We start from the raw sequence: 20,569 nt of genomic DNA, 5'->3' as shown, positions 1-20,569 counted from the left end.
TGTGCTCTGAGCTCACTGTATTGCTTTGGGGAAGTTAGTACTGAAAGACTTCCATAAAGGCAATTATTTTCTCCCAAAATACGGTAAGAATCACACTAACAGAACGAGACTAATTTACCCACTTGCCCAGCAAAAGATAGCTTGTGGTTTTGTTTGTATTTAGCAATGTTACAAGACTACGTGCCAAGAAAATGAAAGCTTAGGATATCACTAACATGTGCTACACAAGTTATTGGACCATAAAAGTAGCAGGTGCAACAAAGAGTCACGATAATGTACATGCATGCAGAGTTTCCCCCAAGCAAGTTGCACTAGAAGCCTCACAATAAGTTTAAAACAAATTCTGTTTTCTGTGACTACATGTTTTAAACACCGGACTGCACTGTAAATCCTCCTGTACTCCACTGCTTAAATGGTCACCAATTCTCCCTCCATTGGCTTCCCATCTTACCAAGCCAACTTCAAAGCCCTCACAGGAAGAGAGAACATTTGTATGTCTGAGCTTGTCTCCTTCTCTTCCTTTTGGTTTCTCCCATTCTCCCCACCTTACTGCTCTGACATTTTGCTCCAAAAACAAGGACAGCTAGATAGAATTCCCATTTATCTGCCAAATATCTTCTCTATTTTTCTTTAGACTCACTTCAAGGACACCATCCTTTCTGCTCTCATCAATTATCTCTTCACTCTCCCTTATATACATGGATTTTAATGTTCATTTAGACTGTTTTAAACTAAAAATTCTTCAAGGCAGGGAATCTGTCAATCGATGTTTTTGAATAATATGGTGTAAAAGTACCGTGCTGTACAATTAGTTATTAGCATTGGATTGACGGCTATAGGAATGAGTTAAACAGTCCTGAAACATTTTCCACCTTTAATCTAGTTTTGTTTTCAACAAATCTATTTCTACATTAGGGTCAGCTTCAAAACAATGTATTTCACCTGCTGTGCCTAAGAATAAATGGACAGAAGCAGCATTCAGTCCCTATTTTTGGAGTTCTTTACCTGATATATTCGTACAGGCATTTTTTCTACAAAGAGTCCCTTCTTCTCTCCTTTTCTGACCAGCTTAGTCAAGATGGAGAGACGGTCACTGTTGGGTCTGTGTGGTCGAGGTGATGACTGGGGTGAAATTTCTGGAGAAGATGGAGCAGATCTAAGAGACAGACAAGTTTAATGCTGATAACTGAATCCTGAGAGAATCTTGCAAGGCAATTTTCAATATACCAACAGGAAAATGTCATCTTAATAAAGTGTTTTGATCCTTATCTACATATATTTTTGGATGCTGTTTGAGTCAATGTCAGACCTCTCACTACAACAGTGGTGGGAGCATGAAAGTTACTCATGGAAGCTGCCATAAACATTCAGTTAAGGGTAGCATAAAATCCCTCCTTTACCTGTAAGGGGTTAAGAAGCTCAAATAACCTGGTTGGCACCTGACCAAAAGGACCAATAAGGGAAGAAGATCCTTTCAAATGTGTGGGGGGAGGTTTTGTTTGTGCTCTCTTTGTTTGCTCTCTCGGGACTGAGAGAGGGACCAGGCGGGAAAAAAAAACCTCTCCTAAAACTGTACCTGAAATAAGCATCTAAGATTACAAAAATTGTAAGTAAAGCAAGGAAATGCGTTAGATTATCTTTTTTTTAGCTTGTGAATTTTCCCTATGTTAAGAGGAAGGTTTATTCCTGTTTTTTGTAACTTTGAAGTTTTGCCTAGAGGGGAATCCTCTGTGTTTTAAATCTTATTACCCTGTAAAATTACCTTCAATCCTGATTTTACAGGAGGTGCTTCTTTTACCTTTTTCTTTATTATAAAGTTCTGCTTTTATGAACCTGATGGGTTTTTAGTGTCCTAAAAACCCAAGGGTCTGGTCTGTGCTCACCTTGTTTACCTATTTGGTTGGTATATTATTCTTAAGCCTCCCCAGGAAAGGGGGTGAAGGGACTTGGGGGGATATTTTGGGGAAACAGGAACTCCAAGTGGTTCTTTTCCTGAATCTGTCTCTAAATCACTTGGTGGTGGCAGCAATACCGTCCAAGGACAAGGAAGGATTTGTGCCTTGGGGAGGAAGTTTTTAACAGAAGCTAGTAGAAATAAGCTTAGGGGGTCTTTCATGAGGGTCCCCACATCTGTACCCCAGAGTTCAGAGTGGGGAGGGAACCTTGACAGAAGCAATAAAAAAGTACTCATTAAGAGCCTTCAAAAAAAACAGGGTAGACAGCATGCTCCTTTGGGGGACAGGAATTATCCTGTTCTTAGTTTTGTCTATGGTATCTAGATATCATGGCATCAGCAATGCCTCAGATAGGAGGATAAACTTACAGTGAGAGATCCTCAGCTTCTTGCCGTACAACGCTGACTCGACTTTTCTTTGGTAAGACTGGAGAGTTCTGATCCGAGACTCTCTGGTAAAACAGCATGTAGGCATTCCAGTACCGCCGACGCACATCGGGATAAGGGTTAGCTTTAAGGAAAAATGAGGTTCAAGTCAGTCTTTGTAGGTATAATTAGCTTTATAATCTCTACAGAGGAAACATAATTCAATAGACAATTAATGCAAAAGATAAACTATATAAAGTAATCTTAACCATTTTACTCCCAGTCTACTCTGAGGGAAGTGAGCACATAAGGCATGGGGCTACAGGGAATTTGGTTCAATAAGTATTATTCAACCCTCTCTCTATAAGCAGTGAAAACATTCCTCAGTAATGTGGAAAACTTTATGAAAAGTTGCTTAGGAAGGTTTCCTAGTCAAAATGTAACTTAAGACATTCTAATTCTAGTCACTCCGGGTCAAAGTGTTAATTCAAAATAATAACTCCTAGTATGTTTGGATAACATTTACTTAATTTTAACTCTGCAGTGAATTAGTATGAAACAAAGCCACTATTCATTAAGCCTATACTTATTACTTACACTGATCATATACTTTCGGTCTATACTCTCCACCAAAACATTCATATTCCAAGGTTTCATCAGTTAACTCAAATTCTTCAACAACGGTGTCATTGAATTTATACCATTTTCCTTTTCCACATCCCCTATGGTCAAACACAACAGAAAGGTGAAAGAAGTTACAAGATAGGTTTGAGTGCCTTAAATTAAAAAAAAGCAATTCTCTAGCAATGAAATTCCTGAGATTGGGTCTGCCTTGATGGTGAACAAGAAGGGCTTAAAACAATTCTTAAAGTTACCAAAAAAAATAAAAAAAATTACTTTAATGAAAAGGTGCGATTTAAAATTCAAAAGCATGAAATATGTCATCTAATGTTGAGATATCATTGAAAGCTGCAATCTTGCAAGCCTGCATGGAACCCTAATGGGTATGTCTACACTGCATCTAGGAAAGAGCCTTCCAGCTTGGTTAGACAGACTTCTGATAGTAGGGCTCACCATAGCACACTAAAAAGAGCTGTATAGACTTTGCCACCTGGGCTGGAGATCAGGCTCTCAAGCCCCCTGCCCCTCCCCATCCAGGCTTGAGTCCCAGCTGTAATGTCAAAGCAATGTCTACACAACTATTTTTAGCTCACTAGCATAAGTCTGTCTACCCTGGCTGGGTGGCTTGTGATCAGATGCAGCGCAGACACCAAATGACATTAACTGGGATAGCTTACAGGATTGGACGTTCGTTCACACTAGATTTTCAACTTTTTCCAGAAGCGCTTACGTTTTTTTCAGTAGCTCGCGTCTTTGTTGGTAGCTTTAAAGGACTCACTACGTTTAACAAGGAACCTGGGATGTTCCTTTTAAAACAAGTCATCTTCAGACCCAGTTGCTTTGGTCCTAACCCACTAACGTGTGTGATCATTCTCATTCGTTACCTCCTGTCCTTTATAAAGGAATAATAGTGCCCTGCATGGGCTTGGCCACTGTGCACAATCACACCAACAAGCTCGTAGTTTTCTGTAGGGGCAACTTTTTTTCGTGGGGATCCTCCACCTCCTTGATCTGTATTTCTCCCGTTGTCACCAACTTCTGAAGAGGAATCTTGTCGAGCCATTCCTGAAACCGTGTAGGGTTCCATGTTCAACATCCAGGGAAACTGTTCAAAAGCAAACATCTTGGATTAAACTAAGACACCATCTGGTATGTTACCAGCTTACTGTAGTTGTATAAAAACACAGACTTACTCATAAATGCCTTATACATAGGAAATATCTAATGGAAGTGCTGTGTTTTTGCCTTATCCACACAATGTATGAGTTATCCAGCATTTCTTTAAGAAGCAGGTTTTTGCTCTTGCTTTCCAGGCCATCAAGGACTTGGGAGTAAAGTGGAAACAACAGACTAAGCCCTTGAAAGGCTCCACAGGGAGCTACATTCAAACATTATCACTGCAGAGAAGATCACTGTACAATGGTCTCTGAAAAAATGCTTTTTTGAGGAAGGGATAAGGGAAATATGGGAATTCAAGAGGAGCCCCAGGGGGAGAATATAGAGCAGTTATCTTACCCTTATCTGTTCATCATACTTAATGGAGCGGCCACTCTCCCAATCAAATCCAAATCTCATCAGGTGGATCACCAAAACACTGGGCAGAGCTTTAATGCAGGTGCGCTTCACTGTAGTTCTCTTAAAGAGAGAAGAAAGTCACCTCTGTCTAGATACTCATTATAAAACATTGTACAATTCCTGTCTAGTCTAAATGATTTTTAAAGAATGTCCCAAAATTGTACACAGTGCCGGATGAATGTTAGAAACACACACACAAGCAATGAGCGATGTGTATAGAACCCACGCAGACTGGGTTATTTACACCTCTAGAAAAAAACATCTTATACTATCCAGTTGCTCATCTGAGTATTCATGATATAGAAAACTCAAGTCATAGGGGATGGAACTTGATGTTTGGTTAGGGCTACAGATTTGGATTTAATCTTGTGATCGTGAATGAAAGACATTGTTCCCTCATATGCCATAGGAAATCTTTCTTCCTACATCCATGTAGAAAACAAGTTAATACTAAGGCTATGTCTACACTTGACTTATGTCAGGAAAACTTTTGTTGATCAGGGCATACCCTGACCGACAAAAGTTGTAATGACAAAAAGCGCAGTTGTGGACAGCGCTGTGTCAGCAGGAGACACTCTCCCGCCACCGAAGCTACCACCCCTCGTTGGGGGTGGTTTTATTTTGTTGGCAGCTACATTGCATGCCTTACAGCGGCAGGACTTCAGCGGCACAGTGTACACATAGTCTAAGTCATAGTGTGTATTTTAATTTCTCCTCACTAAAGTAAAATACCTTTTCTTTGCATTTCTCACAGTAGTATGCATTACTTCCCTCCAGAACTTCTCCTCTAACAAATTGATCCAACGAAATTTCCAGACTTTGACATGAAGTGACTCCTAGATTGAGAGCCATGAAGGCTTCTTCGCGCTCGTACCTAGATTCAAGAGGGGGAAAAAAAAACATTAAAATATTAGAGAACAAAGCAAAACATATCTAGCTTAGATATGTCCTCCTAGGTAGAATCTTCAATTGTTAGAGCAAAGGTTGGAAATCAAGAAATGTGAGATTTATTCCCAGCTCTGCTACTGGCTTGCTAAGTGATCACAGACAAGTAATAATCTGCTTATCAGTTTTCATAAAGATAAATAGCCACTTCTGGAAAGTATAACTCGTATAAAGAGGATCAACTCTGAAAGTAGTTACAATTTCTGGTCAGAGCTTTCTTCACTTTTGTTGAGATTTCAGCTGCTGATTAGGGTTATTTTCTCACACCTATCTGACTTGACAAGAGAACCATGACTTAGAATTATTTTCTATTTGATTTAAGTGGCCATCCACTGGTTATAGGGCTCCTGCTCTCATTTTCAGCTTCTATTTTGGAGCCACTAATTAGAAAAAAAATGTGATGACCAATATAAGGAATTATGAAAGCCTTAGAATTTTAGCTTGGGAATGCGAGATTTTTCCTATAATAGACAAGGTGCTGGAAGCGTTTTAGTCACCAACTGTTTACAAAGTACCATTGTGCTCTCCTTTTTACAACTGGAGACATCACATGGTACTGTACAACTAGGTGAGAAGGTTCCAAATTTGCTCACGTGACATTAATATATGAGCAATTTTAAACAAGAAAGAAAAGTGGTCCTGAATTCTGAGCCAGTAGGACACAGGTATAGGAAATTATGTTGTACAGGGCAAACGGTCAGTGAATATTAAAGGGATTTGCAATACTAAGATTACAATAGAGTTGAAAGTTTATTCCTCCTCCCACATCTGTTACTTTAAGAAGCAGAAGTGAACTCCATGATGTAGTGATGCCTCATACTGCCTAGTTACTTACCTGTGAGGACAGTCCTTACAGATCTTCTGATCCGAGTAGATGCCCTGAAAAGTATTCTTAAATAATTGGTCTCGTCCTATTTTCTGTTGAAGACAGAAAGTTAAAGTATCAGTCGGATATTTTTGTAATGTACAAAGAGCAGCATCCTGAATTGAGTCCCAGTTTTATCTATTACATAAAAAACCCTGTGCTAATGCAATGTTAAGGTCGCAAAGTACAAAAGCAGAAACTGCAGAAATTAACTCATCACAATGTTAACTTACTTACACTGTGTACAGAGTACTTCATATATACACCCCCCCCCCTGATTTTCAGTGTTTCATACAAGCTACATCACCAAGATGCATCGCCTCAAAAATCTGAAAAGCAAGTCGGTCTAAAATTAAGATCAGAGATAGTCTTATTTTAATCCCCATTTCATCACTCCCCCTCCCCATTTTACTTTGCTAGTGCTAAATCAATCCTCCTAAAATGCAGCATGTGTAATCTGATGCCACATTAGAATTTTTTCACAGAAGTTTAAGGCAAATAGGAACAGGCATTTGGGAAATGAAGTTCTAAAGCTTAAAAAAACAGGCTGATCTCACATGAAAGATTAGTAACCGGTTTTTAACGGTTGTTCTTCGAGATGGGTTGCTCATGTTCATTCCATTGTAGGGGACTCCCAAGCAGTACCTCTGGAGGCGGGCAGGAGTTCATGGATGTGTCAGTTGCAACACAGCTCTGCCAAATCCAGCGTCATCTCTGGCCTGCTGGGTAATGGTGTAATGCATGGGGAACATGTGTACCAAAGGCCATGTCGCAGCCCTGCAGATGTCCTGGATAGGGACATGCACCAGGAAGATGCCTGAGCCCTCGTCGAGTTAGCCTTCACTATTGGTGGAGGCACAGCCTGTGCCAACTCGTAACAAATGCGGATGCAGGTGGTAATCCAGTTTGAAAACCTCTGAGAGGATACCGGAAGGCCCTTCATCCTTTCAGCGATTGCCATAAAGAGCTGAGTTGATCTGCGGAAGGTCTTGGCGCGCTCCAAGTAGAAAGCCAGGGCACGGCTGACATCTTGAGCGTGCAGGCGCCTCTCCTCATTGGTTGCGTGAGGCTTTGGACAGCACACTGGGAGGAAGATATCCTGGTTGACGTGGAAGGGTTGGCCTTGGCCACGCCTATATCCCTACTCTTTCTGCGGTACGGTTCCGCTCTGGTCTGGCCTGTGAATCTCTGCGCTTGCCGTGGTTTAAAATCTCTTTCTAGCATGGGACAGGGTGTACAGACCCAGCGAGCAGAGAGTGGCTCGAGTCTTTTAGGCTGTGTAATCTGCTGTCTGTTTGTTCAACAAAAAGGGCTGAGCTGTTGAATGGGAGGCCCTGGATGGACTGTTGGACCGTCGCCAACTTTTCATAGCCATCACAGAGGCCGCTACCCTGGCTGCAGAGTCTGCCACATCTGAGGCAGCCTGGAGAGAGGCTCTCACGATTGCCCTGCCCTCATCTAGCACGGCATCAAGGTCCTGCTTATGTCCTGCGGGAGCAAGTCAGCAAACTTGGCAGTGGACTGCCATATGTTGAAGTGATACCTGCTGAGTAGAGCCTACTGGTCTGTGATGCGAAGCTGTAGGCTGGCTGTAGAATAAATTTTCCTGCCGTAGCAATCAAGTCACTTTGCATCTTTATTTTTCGAGGTCGAGCTGGGCTGCCCCTGCCTGTCACGCTTGTTGGCGGCCGCAACCACTAGTGACCCAGGGCAGGGGTGTGTATATAAGTACTCAAACCCCTTTGCAGGAACAGAGTATTTGAGCTCTGCCCTCTTAGAAATGGGGGGCAGGGATGACAGTCTGCCACAGAGCTTTTACGATTTTGACTACCCCATCATGCACAGGTAGAGCCATCTTTGCCAGGGCCGCTGCTGCCAAGACATCAAATAGGGAATCCATGGATTCGGACATCTTCTCCACCTCCAATCCCAGGTTGGCTGCCACCTGTTTAAGCAGCTTCTGGTGGGCTTTGCCATCATCCTGAGGCACAGTCTGCGACAGGCCTCCTACTGCCTCATCAGGCAATGATGATGAGGCGGCCAACCCGGGATGAGGGGTGGGTTCCACGTCCCCTTCCTGGGGAACCACGGCCACTGGAGGAAGGCTCTCTTGGGCTCCTTGGACCGACGTGACGTCTGAGCCTGGGGGCAGTCCAGACACCAAGGCCAAAGGTCTTTCCAACACCTCTGAGACTGAGCGATGGGCCTGAGGTCCGCCAGCCTGGGGCACTGCCAATGGGTTATAGATTTACCAGGGCCCAAGCCACTGACCCTGTGGCCACATGCTTGCAGCTTGGCTCTGGGAAGAACCTGCTTGCTGTGCAGGTGGCAGTTGGTTCCTGGGGGCCCATCTACTCCTTTCTCTCAGAGCCCGAGGAGGAATGGTCTTCCTCTGGTGAGCACAGCAGCGCCACCACAGAGTAGGCTTCCCCACTATGTCTGGTAGTCTTGTGCCTGCCAATCGGGGAGCGGTATCGGGACCCCGCTGAGCCATGATGCGTATCCAGCGACACTGCTCATAGGCCTGGTAATAATCTGGAGAACAATGCATCAGGAATGGTGCGCAGGCTCCAGTGACCGGAATCCGGAGTGCGGGGATCATCCACGATGCTCTGGCAACTGTGAACTGGGGAGCGGCGCCTTTCCGGTGACCATTGCTGGCATTCTGGGGACCGGCAGCATGCCTCTGTGGCCCGGTACCGGGGGTCCGGTGACTGATGTGTGGATCCTGGAGCTCGGTGCCAAGAACCTGCTGTGGGTCTGTGATTCGGGACACAGCAGTAGTCCTGGCAAGTGGGCATGGGTACTGTGCCGTGGGGGTGACTTCTGCAGGGGTGCCATTGAGGGCTTTCCCCTAGAAACGGGTGGGTGGGAGGGATCCTTAGGCCTCTCTTCCCGAGGAGTAGGCAGCATCAGGAGGAGGAGGAGGAGGTCTTTTGCCACTTGAAAGGCTTCTGGGGTGGACGGCACCGTGAGGTACCACATACTTCTACCATTCCCTGGGGTAGGAGGCAGATTGTGGGGTGGACTAGGCCCAATAGGTGAGGCTGCCGTGTGGCTGTGCTCTGGTGGCAGCGAGATTGCCTGACTTGGTCCAGGCTCGTCTACTCCCTTATCCTTGCGGGACTCCGGGGAACGCCCCGTCACAGTGTGCTTCTTGTGCCTTTTGGCTGGTACTGGTGCAAGGTCCGTCATCAGGAGGCAGCCGGTGCCGGGGGTGCACTTCTTGTCAATGCCTAAGTACTCAGCACTGAATCCGGATGTGCCATCTCCGAGGCCGGTACAAGAGCAGAGTCCATGAGGAGCACACGGAGCCTGATGTCTCTCTCCTTTCTGGTCCAGGGCTTGAATCCCTTGCAGATGGGGCACTTTTCACAAATGTGGGTCTCACCCAGACACTTCAAACAAATAAGATGCGGATTGCTGATCAGTATGGGATTCTTGCAGGCTTGAAGCCCATGGGTGGGCATGCCCCATCTCTGGACTAAGCCCTCGGGGGATTATGAATAAGTACACTGACACTATTAGGAACTGATAATTATACAACTATTTACACAATAAAAGTTCAAAGAACCACTGAAAGAGAAACTACTTGCTAGAACAAGGGGAGTGTTCTAGCACCGACTCTGGTGGTGAGACAGAACTGAGGGAGGGAGGGGGCCAGCAGGGGGCATATGCGCGCCACTCCAGAAGGCACCAGAGCCAGTCCCCTACAGATTATACCACTGAGGGAAAAAAAACAAAAACAAACTTACGGCACCAATGCACGGGGTGAGCGCACACACATACAATGGAATGGACATGAGCAATCTCTAAGAACTGCAATGGCCTAGAAATTCCACGTGTGTTTTATCTATTTTATCTGGATGAAGAATGATTTCTTTGATTAGTTGTGGTATTTTTGGGGCGGGGGAGGTGGTGAGTTTGTGGATGGAATTAAAGTAGTTCCTGAATATATTATGGCACCAGTGCAGATATAGCTGTGAGTTCCCCAAATCCAGACAGGGAGAGTCGGTTTATGGAGGCCTGGTACTTTTTGGCTACTGTAAAATAATAAGGTGGGCCATTGAGTAGACTAGAAACTGCTCTTCAAGACTGCTTTCCATACCTTCCCTCAAAGTAAGTCTCTTCCCATGACTGGGAGAGTGGGAGGCATGAAGCCACACTTGGAGCGTGAAAGAGAGGGGACCTTTTTTGGGTGTGGGAGGGTGAAACAACATGCATAGGGAGATGTGGTTCATTTCTGGGCAACTTACAAACACCATGGGAACTGATCTCACTGAGCAATTCTTAGCCAAAAGAAAATTCCCAAGCCAAACACTCCCATCTTAATAAAAGTTAAAGACAAATATCTGTCAATAACTTAAGGGGAACACACACTGAGAATATTGGCGTTCTAGGCCCTCCACATTAGAATGCCAGTAAACGAACAATTAAGGTCACCCAAACACACCTTAATGCGGCCTCCTATTTTATCACTAACCAGAATCAATGGAAACAAAGATTCAATCCTAGTCTCAAACAAGTCACATCTTCCTCACGTCACTGAGTCCAAAAGACAGGCATAATTTAACTAGCCTCACTGAACCATCGGTATAATTTAAATAAAAATGCACCTGTGTTACATCAATATATCATATTAATTTTCTGCCTTCTAAAAGATCACATGCAGTCACCAGAAATGACTTCTTTCCCCACAAACGATCCCATTCTGGAGAGAAGTTTGGGAACAATTTCCCCTCCAAAATACAGTATTAATCAACATAATTGTTATATGATGGACTTAGAATAAATGCCATATTTTGGGCCATGAATCATGTGGGGCCTTGACCTAAAGTTACATTACCAGGAATTTAAGTGGTGGGGATCAGAGGCATCATGTGAAGGACTTAGGGTGGCAGGAATTATATTTATGTTATCAATATATATAACCAAAGTGATTTTTGCCAGAATTCTGGACACCACAGGCAAATTACAGAAAGAAACCGGTTTAGCAGATTTAAGGTGCTAAAGCCACAAGTTATGAACTTCTCAGAGTCTATCAAAACCGCATTTCCCAAAAGCCCATCCAAAATGGAAGGAGCAATAGGTGTGCAGGGCGGAAGGTTGGCAGGGCAAAACTACAGTTCATTTTAAACCTCTGTATTTTGTTATCAAATATTAGTAAGATTTTGTTGCACTTGACTAAAATTGTTAAGAATGACAGCAGTTCTTAACTTACTTTCCAAAGGTGCAGGGACAAAAAACCCCACCAAAAACACAACAGGAACCCACACACACTTCTACCTTGAGGTATTCATCCATCTGATCTATAAGGCTAGTAAAGAATTCATAAGCATCCTGTTGCTCTCGAACATAAAGTTCCTTATTCCACATCTTGAAGATCTATAAAGACCAAAAAGATTAGCAGTTTTATAGTAACCACTGTTGTCATAAATATAAAGGGAAGAAGGGTAACCACCTTTCTGTATACAGAACTATAAAATCCCCCCTGGCCAGAGGCAAAACCCTTTCACCTGTAAAGGGTTAAGAAGCTAAGATAACCTCGCTGGCACCTGAGCAAAATGACCAATGAGGAGACAAGATACTTTCAAAGCTGGAGCGAGGGGGGGGGACGGGACACGACATAGGTGTTCTGTCTGTCTGTGTGATGCTTTTGCCAGGAACAGATCAGGAATGCTCTTCAGAACTCCTGTAAAAAGTTAGTAAGTAATCTAGCGAGAAATGAGTTAGATTTCCTTTTGTTTAATGGCTGGTAAAATTGCTGTGCTGAATGGAATGTAGATTCCTGTTTTTGTAACTTAAGGTTTTGCCTAGAGGGATTCTCTATGTTTTGAATCTAATTACTCTGTAAGGTATTAACCATCCTGATTTTACAGAGGTGATTCTTTTACTTTTTTCTTCAATTAAAATTCTTCTTCTAAGAACCTGATTGCTTTTTCATTGTTCTTAAGATCCAAGGGTTTGGGTCTGTGTTAACCTATGCAAATTGGTGAGGATTTTTATCAAGCCTTCCCCAGGAAAGGGGGTGTAGGGCTTGGGGGGATATTTGTGGGGGGGGGGAGGGGGGGGGAGAGAAGATGTCTCCAAGTGGGCTCTTTCCCTGTTCTTTGTTTAACATGCTTGGTGGTGGCAGCATAGGGTTCAAGGACAAGGCAAAGTTTGTACCTTGAGGAAGTTTTTAACCTAGGCTGGTAAGAATAAGCTTAGGGGGTCTTTCATGCAGGTCCCCACATCTGTACCCTAGAGTTCAGAGCGGGGAAGGAACCTTGACAACTGTAAAAAGTGAAATTTACACCTTTATGGCTTCTACGTACCTTAAAAAGGATATTTATTAGTTTCAGACCAGACAGATGTATAATTACTAGTAAGAGTCAGAAATATTGACATGTTTCACCACGTCTGAATCCAAGTCCCACATATTTACTAACTAGGAAAATTATATAGGCTGAATAAAATGGAAATGATACCTTCCAAAAGTTCTCAGGTACGTAATACTGCAATTTGCTTTCCATCAAATGGCCAAAGAGAGATTGAATTTGATAGAATACACTGTCATCTGGATTGTCCATATCGTCGTCAATTGAAAGCAATGCCTTGGAGGGAAAAAATTACCATCCGTAACATGACTTATTTGCAAAAATGTCACGTAAGAATTTAAATTAATAATTCTGTTACTACTGTGCATTTAAACAAGGCACAAGTGTTCCAAGAAGACAAAACTGAGTTTGTGAATAAAAACTTACATTTTAGATAAAACTTGCAGTGCTAAACAATAGATTCATTTAAAAAATTCCTTTTTAAAAACAGATTTTGATATTATAACCTATCATTTCTCTTAAGAATTTGCATGTCCTGAGCCATTCAGCCTATTTCACATACTCCACATTTTTATACGCAATAAGAATCTATTTTGGGACTTAAATGAATTTACAGTAGAACTAATTGAATATTTGTAAAATAATTTGACTAATTTTGCAGTGTTTGACAAATATTTGACTAAAAACCCTTTTATTTACTCAGCTCTGATTTATAGTCAAATCAAAGTATCGGTTGGCAGAAAGCATCTGTCAGAAATTAAAAGTTAAATTTACCTCAGGGAGACCTGGCTGCATGTATAGCTGCTGGAAGACTGCATTCATGTAACAAGTGGCACCACCGTTCTTCAGCCCCACAAATCCTGAAGTGGATCGACTGTCCACAGGTGGCAGATACTAAGGGGAAAATTGACATTTCTCTGTATCAATAGATTATACAAACTATGGACTCCAACAGCTTGTAAATCACATTATTATTATATAGGCAGTTATAAAAAGGTATGCTGGCTGTTAAACAACATTTTCATACATTTCACTGAGATCTGAGTCAAATTTGTGAGAGCTATGCTCACAAGTTATTATAACTGGCTGTACAGCCAATATTGAATATAAGATACCTAAGAACAGTCTACAAAGTTGTATACCTTTTAAATCAAACCAGTCAGGGATTTTTAGGCAATAATTTTATTTATCAAGATGACAACTGCCTAATAGACTCAAAAGTGTGCTTGCTCTTGGGAAAGATCAATAGGTATGCATTAATTCAGATCTGATTATATCACTTTAAAATGAAGGCTCTGGAACATTTGCGGTTGGAACAAGGAAGTGGCTAAAAACAGTATTTCAAATCACACTGAATAATTTAAATTGCATCAAGGCATCTTACTTACATCAAACTCCTTGGTAAGTGTTGGGTCAGGCTGATGGTGCATCGAAAGCAGCTCTTTTGTAATAAGCTGAAGATTGGAAGGTGAGCTATCAGCCAACATCACTAGCACTTCATAAGCTGCTAATCGGCTATCCACTGTACTGCACCTAAAAAGAAAACCACAACTGGGATCTATTTGGTAGGTAGTCATACTCCATAATTTTAAATTCTGGTAAATCTTGTAAGTCAGACTGTGTAACCCACTTATAATTGCCAAAGGAAAACAAAATCAAAAGATGTTTAGTGACTGATTCACAACTTGCTGTGAGAATTTTATTCCCTGGACCTGTACCAGTGAATGCTACTCATTTTGTGGGAAGAGATCCATTTGTGCTGAAGATCAAAAAAAGAAGCCACAAGACACCAACTGCGCACATGCGTCCCGACTGGGCACTGCTACTGAAGATCTCCGATCAACGGTGCTGGGACGCACTGACACCTGAAGTGGAGCACCCACAGGGACACCACTTGAAGAAGCAGTTGTTAACTTTCCATGTATGTGTTATTTAGCCATCTCCCCATAGTGATGAATATTCTTCAGGCTAGAGGACTCCATCACCTGTAGGCCAAGATACCATGCCCACTGGGTACAACTCTCTACTGTATGTGAAGTTCTTTATAGGTTTGACAGGCAAATCCGTTGGGATTTAGAGATTAGTGGGAGTTTAAATGCAAACAGGAATTGGCAAGTTTTGGTACAATCCTTTATCCAGTGCACCAGTAGCTGATTATTAAAGTACTCAAAGATATAGCTTGAAAGTCGACCCATTGCACTAATCCCCATATCTTACAATTCCAGCCTGCAATCTAGCTAGGCAAGAACTTGTACAGTGTGAACAAAAATGCAAATTCTTTTCTTTACTTTGGGTGAAAGTCCTGCTGACTGATGGCAGCACTGCCAGCTGGAGAATTGCTGTTCAGGATAATCCTAGACGCTCGGAAGAGGAAATCATCTAATAACGGTTTAATCAAAGATGAACCTGTAAGAAAGCAAATCCACATTTAATGTTAAGTATCTGCCTTATTGCTACAAAGACAGTCAAATCTTGTCCATATCAAGAAAGCCACCTATTTAGAATGTCACCATGCTAGACTTTCAGCAGCAGCAGGAACTATCCTATTTTCTTCATGACTGATTTTTTCAAATCAGACACTAGTAACTATCAAAGGAGAATATGCTCAGAATTCCTAGATGCTGCAGCGGTGGTGCAGCAGCAACAAAACTATATGCAGCCACAATATTGATATTCTCCTGTAAATTTCCTCCACACCGACCATGGCAGAAAAAAGTATCTTTAAATAATTCACTACAAATCCCAAACCACCTGCAATGAAGAACATGGTTACTAACTCAGGTACATTTTTCCTTGTAACCCCTCATTACTTCGCCCGGTACAAAATGGCTTCATAAAGCTATGTCTGCATTGACGGTGGTGTGTAAAATACAAACACTGCATGCCCAGCTAGCATGGGTATAAACAGCAGTGTAGAAGGGAAAGCATGGCTTTGGTGAGTAGAGTGCCCTAAACGTTGGAACCCCAAGGGTATACATACACGTGCTCTCTACATGCCCAAGCAGTGACTAAAATGTCCACACCTCTAAAAAGTCCACACCGCTATTTTTTGCAGCATAGTATCCTGCTGCCAGAGCCTTTCCCCACCGCAGTGAAAGGCTCCAGCAGCGGGGAACTGTCAGAGCCTTTCACTGAGGCATGTAGCTACACACTGTAGAGACAAGTGTGGGTGTGGGTTGCCTTTCACTGCTGTGTGTAGCTACATGTGTAGTGCCTGTACTCTACACGCCATCATAAGCATAGATTTGCCAAAGACACTACCTACTACTTTATTAACCAAAACCAGACATCTTCAAGTGATAAAGAGATCAAACTCAAATTGGTTTATGTACTTTGGTACACAAAAGAATACTCACCGAGCATTTCCTTTTCTGCCCCACACAGTGAAAGAAGAGTCTTAATGAGCCTCAAGTGTCCTGCTAATAAAATGTTGTCAGCTTCACTGGTCTCACACTCAGCTGTGCGGTTGGGTTCAAAGTTATCCAGCCAAGTGATCTCATCTTCTAACATGACAGCTGGGCTGATCTTCAACTGCTCCATTTCAGAAGCTATGGAATAAACAGAAAAAAATCGAAGTTACACACATGAAGAACTTAAATACCTATAGACAATCCCAAGAATTTCACAGATTCAGTCATTAACAATGGATATGGCACATTACATTTCATGTCAACAGCAGGCATTTAGTTATGCAGCTAATTAATAGCTCATGAAACTGCAGCTCACCACCAACTTATTGATGTTCATTGTAAATTGGTCAAAAGAAATTTAGCACATGAAAGAGGGGAAATGTACATATCTATACAACTACAGGTAATTCATAACCATGTGTAAAAAAGATGAAATAAGAAGTCAAAGTCTTTAAGGTGAGCATTTTTAAATGTGCATGCCTGAAGTTAAGCATGTAAATTCATAGTTAGACAGCTAAACTGAAGGCATTGAGGGCCACAGGTGCTCAATACCTCTGAAAACCAGGCCACACAGGGAGGCAGCCAAGTCAAAAGCCAAGTGTCACTACATGACAAGATAGGGGAGGGATATAAGGGGCAATAGGTAAGAAGGGAGAGAAAGGGAGAGAATCTTAAAGTGAAAAACATATTAAAATATACAAACAAAAATGAGTATTAAGCAAGGGTACAGGCAGTATGAGTTCAGGGGGTGAACCATTTTTTAAAAAGCACAAATATAAAAGCTTGTGTTGCCCCCATTCCCTGACTTCTCAATGTCTTGTCTACTTAGACTGTAAGCTGTCATGGGCAGGGACTTGTCTTACATGTCTAAGTGCCTAGAACACTTCTGGTTGCTATATAAATGTCATATTAGAGTTCGCATTCCAACCTCTAACACATACTTACAAGTAAGATCGTCCAGTAACTGGCATCTCAGGTCAAAATACTCCGTACACTGGGATAAGAGCCTAAAACAGAGAGGAGTAATTACAAATGGGGAGAGGGTTTTTAAATAAGTCTAGACCTTAGAGCATTTGCTTAAACATGTACCACCATCCATCCAATCACACTGTTATAGATCTACATATTTATACCTCCACATGCACACCACTGTAGCTTCAAAGCAGATTTCTTCATAGCAGCTACTTTTTGAATTTTGGACTGACAATTCAATTTTTTCCCCTCACCTCACAAAACTACATATTAGATGATCACATACAGTTGTTAGAATGAGGCTAAGATGCTTCAGGTTCTTAAGTTATTCTTTTTCTACCATGGTGGACACAGAATTTGCATTTCAAAATTAATGTTGAATTCAACTTTCCAACTAAAAAGCATTCTTCAGAAAAGTCAATGGAATTGATATCTACAGTCTAATTAAAACGTAATGGGCAGGGATGGAATGTGTGAGGTCAGTGTCACAACTGATGGGTCCAGACTTAACGTTCAAAGAACCAAACATCTTTGTTTGGCATTCAGTCTGGACTCTCCTGAATAAAACTTCTTGCCGTTAAACCTTGGATAGATGGAAGCACATAGTGGCACTTCCATGCACCCGGGGCAGCATCCAAGATCTGAAGGTTACACCCGAAGATACAAATGAATTGGACTCTAATGTTCATGGTCTACTGTAGACAGGAAACTTTAAAAAGTTTAAAAAACTTTTTAAAAAGTCTGACTGGTGTGGTATTAGTTGACTGCTAAGGTTACATCTTCTTCAGACTTCAAAGATTTTGAAAATCCTTAAGGCAAAAGCCTTTTTCTAAAACGTGTGAATTTTCCTTTCTGAATAAACATGCATGTAACTTGCCTCTGGTTGATTCCTCTCATGATGCTGGTTGGTGACCAAAGAGGCAGCTGGGCAGTGAGAATGACACTTAAGAGAAACTGGTTTGGTTTTTGTACATCTGGGTGAGTTGATGTGTCTGTCTGACTAAGGGTATATAATTGGTCACAGGCAACGCGACGAATCTGAAACAAAAGCATTGAAAGTACTCTGTATTTCACGTTCCCCAAGGTACACATACTTTGATTAGAAATCTATAACAAAAATATAAGTTAGAAATAGGAAAGCCATAATGGACTGCGTGACCCACCGAGTGTGGCTTTTTGTCCCCCTGTGGTGGCAACACCATATCAAGTTGGTTATAAATTTGCTACTGCCTCTGAGCTAATGGCCCTGGGTCCTTCAGCTCAAGTAGCAGAGACTTGTGCTTTTAGATCCATAGGTCTGTTTCAGCCCTTGCAGATGACCCTTTCGGGGGAGTCATTACAAAGCATACCATCCCATATGTAATCCTTTCACATCTCAAGTTAAGCCGCACTAGATATGAATAGAATATCAATAGAATTGGAGACCTCTAAAGAGCCAGCAAGTGCTGTAGAAGCAATGTTGGCAATTTGATAGATGGCATTCTTCCCTCCCAGTCAGTATTGAGCCAATAACCTAACACAGCATGTGAGGATTGAAGAGATGCCTTCTTTTGGCTGAGATATTAAAGTAAGATCCTAATCACTTGTTGTCTTTAAGCACTGTGGCTCTATTCATAGATATGGATGCTGGCCAAATTCCAACTGGAGTAACTTGACCTACTAAACTCTCCATAGAATTTTAATTGCTCTGTTAAAGAATAATAGAATACCATTTATTTAAATATTTTTGGATGTTTTCCCCATTTTCAGATATATGGATTTCAATTTACAACACAGAAAATAAAGTGTACAATGCTCACTTTATATTTATTACAAATAACTGCACTGCAAAAAACAAAATAAATAGTATTTCAATTCACCTAATACAAATACTGTAGTGCAATCTCTTTATCATGAAAGTTGAACTTACAAATGTAGAATTACGAACAAAAATAACTGCATTCATAAATAAAATGTAAAACTTTAGAGCCTACAAGTCCACTCAGTCCTACTTCTTGTTCAGCCAATCGCTCAGAAAAACAAGTTTGTTCACATTTGCCGGAGATAATGCTGCCTGCTTCTTTTTTTTTTTACAAAGTCACCTGAAAGTGAGAACAGGCATTCGCATAGCACTGTTGTGGCTGGCATCGCAAGATATTTACGTGTCAGATATGGTAAAGATTCATATGTCCCCTCATGCTTCGCCCACCACTCCCGAGGACATGCTTCCATGCTGATGACGGGTTCTGCTCGATAAAGCAGTACAGACTGACACATTCATTTTCATCATCTGAGTCAGATGCCACTAGCAGAAGGTTGATTTTCTTTTTTAGTGGTTTGGGTTCTGGAGTTTCCACATCCGACTGTTGCTCTTTTAAGACTTCTGAAAGCACGTTCCACACCTCATCCCTCTCAGATTTTGGAAGGCGCTTCAGATTCTTAAACCTTGGGTTGAGTGCTGTAGCTACTTTTAGAAATCTCACATTGGTACCTTCTTTCCGTTTTGTTAAATCTGCAGTGAAAGTGTTCTTCAAATGAACAACATGTGCTGAGTCATCATCCGAGACTGCCGTAACACAAAGTCTATGGCACAATGCAGGTAAAACAGAGCAGGAGACAAACAATTCTCCCCCAAGGAGTTCAGTCACAAATTTAATTAATGCATTTTTTTTTTTAACGAGCGTCATCCTCATGGAAGTGTGTCCTCTGGAATGGTGGCCAAAGCATGATGGGACATACAAATGTTTAGCATACCTGGCATGTAAATACCTAGCAATGCCGGCTACGAAAGTGCCATGCAAATGCCTGTTCTCATTTTCAGGCGACACTGTAAATAAGAAGTGGGCAGGAGTATCTCCCGTAAATGTAAATAAACTTGTTTGTCTTAGCGATTGGCTGAACAAGAAGTAGGACTGTGTGGACTTGTAGGCTCTAAAGTTTTACATTGTTACATAACTGCACTCAAAAACAAAAACAATCTACATTTGTAAGTTGCACTTTCACAATAAAGCGATTGCACTACAGTATTTGTATGAGGTGAATTGAAAAATACTATTTCTTTTATCCTTTTTATACCGCAAATATTTGTAATAAAAATAATATAAAGTGAGCCTTTTGTATTCTGTGTTGTAAATTGAAATCAAATATTTGAAAACGTAGAAAAACATCCAAAATATTTAATAAATTTCAATTGGTAGTCTATTGTTTAACAGTGTGATTAAAACTGCAATTAATTTTTTTAATCACAATTTATTTTTTTGAGTTAATTACATGAGTTAACTGTGATTAATCGACAGTCCTAGTATCAACACAACACTAAGATTGCAAAGTCAAGCATCCCAATGCCAAGAAACCCCAAATGTTGTTCACTTGCCCATGGTGGACATGCTATATAATTTTGTAATATATTAATAAAAGGTAAGAAGAAGTGTAAACAGACAAAGGAGAATGCAAAAAACTACCTATCATAAAATATACAGCATATGCTATGTGACCAAATTAGTGTGGTTGGCGCAACCTTGACTTTCAGAATATCCAAACTTTTGAGGGCTTGCTCTCAATC

At 41.6% G+C, this 20,569-nt stretch overlaps 1 protein-coding gene across 2 annotated transcripts in view; it reads right to left on the bottom strand.

The window, feature by feature from the left end:
* The window catches only part of USP24 (ubiquitin specific peptidase 24), a 109,122-nt gene that overhangs the window by 26,690 nt on the left and 61,863 nt on the right, over positions 1 to 20,569 (bottom strand). For both annotated transcript variants that reach the window (XM_074961674.1, XM_074961675.1), the window contains 15 exons: positions 17,906 to 18,066; positions 17,002 to 17,063; positions 16,003 to 16,194; positions 14,935 to 15,052; positions 14,035 to 14,179; positions 13,421 to 13,540; positions 12,797 to 12,922; positions 11,613 to 11,711; positions 6,297 to 6,379; positions 5,249 to 5,390; positions 4,457 to 4,576; positions 3,826 to 4,046; positions 2,918 to 3,042; positions 2,324 to 2,465; positions 1,006 to 1,156 (listed from right to left, as the gene is read on the bottom strand). In XM_074961674.1, the coding sequence (XP_074817775.1) occupies positions 1,006 to 1,156; positions 2,324 to 2,465; positions 2,918 to 3,042; positions 3,826 to 4,046; positions 4,457 to 4,576; positions 5,249 to 5,390; positions 6,297 to 6,379; positions 11,613 to 11,711; positions 12,797 to 12,922; positions 13,421 to 13,540; positions 14,035 to 14,179; positions 14,935 to 15,052; positions 16,003 to 16,194; positions 17,002 to 17,063; positions 17,906 to 18,066 (2,007 nt within the window). The remainder of the gene's footprint in view (positions 1 to 1,005; positions 1,157 to 2,323; positions 2,466 to 2,917; positions 3,043 to 3,825; positions 4,047 to 4,456; positions 4,577 to 5,248; positions 5,391 to 6,296; positions 6,380 to 11,612; positions 11,712 to 12,796; positions 12,923 to 13,420; positions 13,541 to 14,034; positions 14,180 to 14,934; positions 15,053 to 16,002; positions 16,195 to 17,001; positions 17,064 to 17,905; positions 18,067 to 20,569) is intronic.

Source organism: Natator depressus, chromosome 8 (assembly GCF_965152275.1).
Source record: "Natator depressus isolate rNatDep1 chromosome 8, rNatDep2.hap1, whole genome shotgun sequence".
In the NCBI taxonomy this organism is placed as follows: Eukaryota; Metazoa; Chordata; order Testudines; family Cheloniidae; genus Natator; species Natator depressus.
Note: the sequence above shows the minus strand (reverse complement) of the source record. Positions and strands in the feature narration are given on the sequence as shown.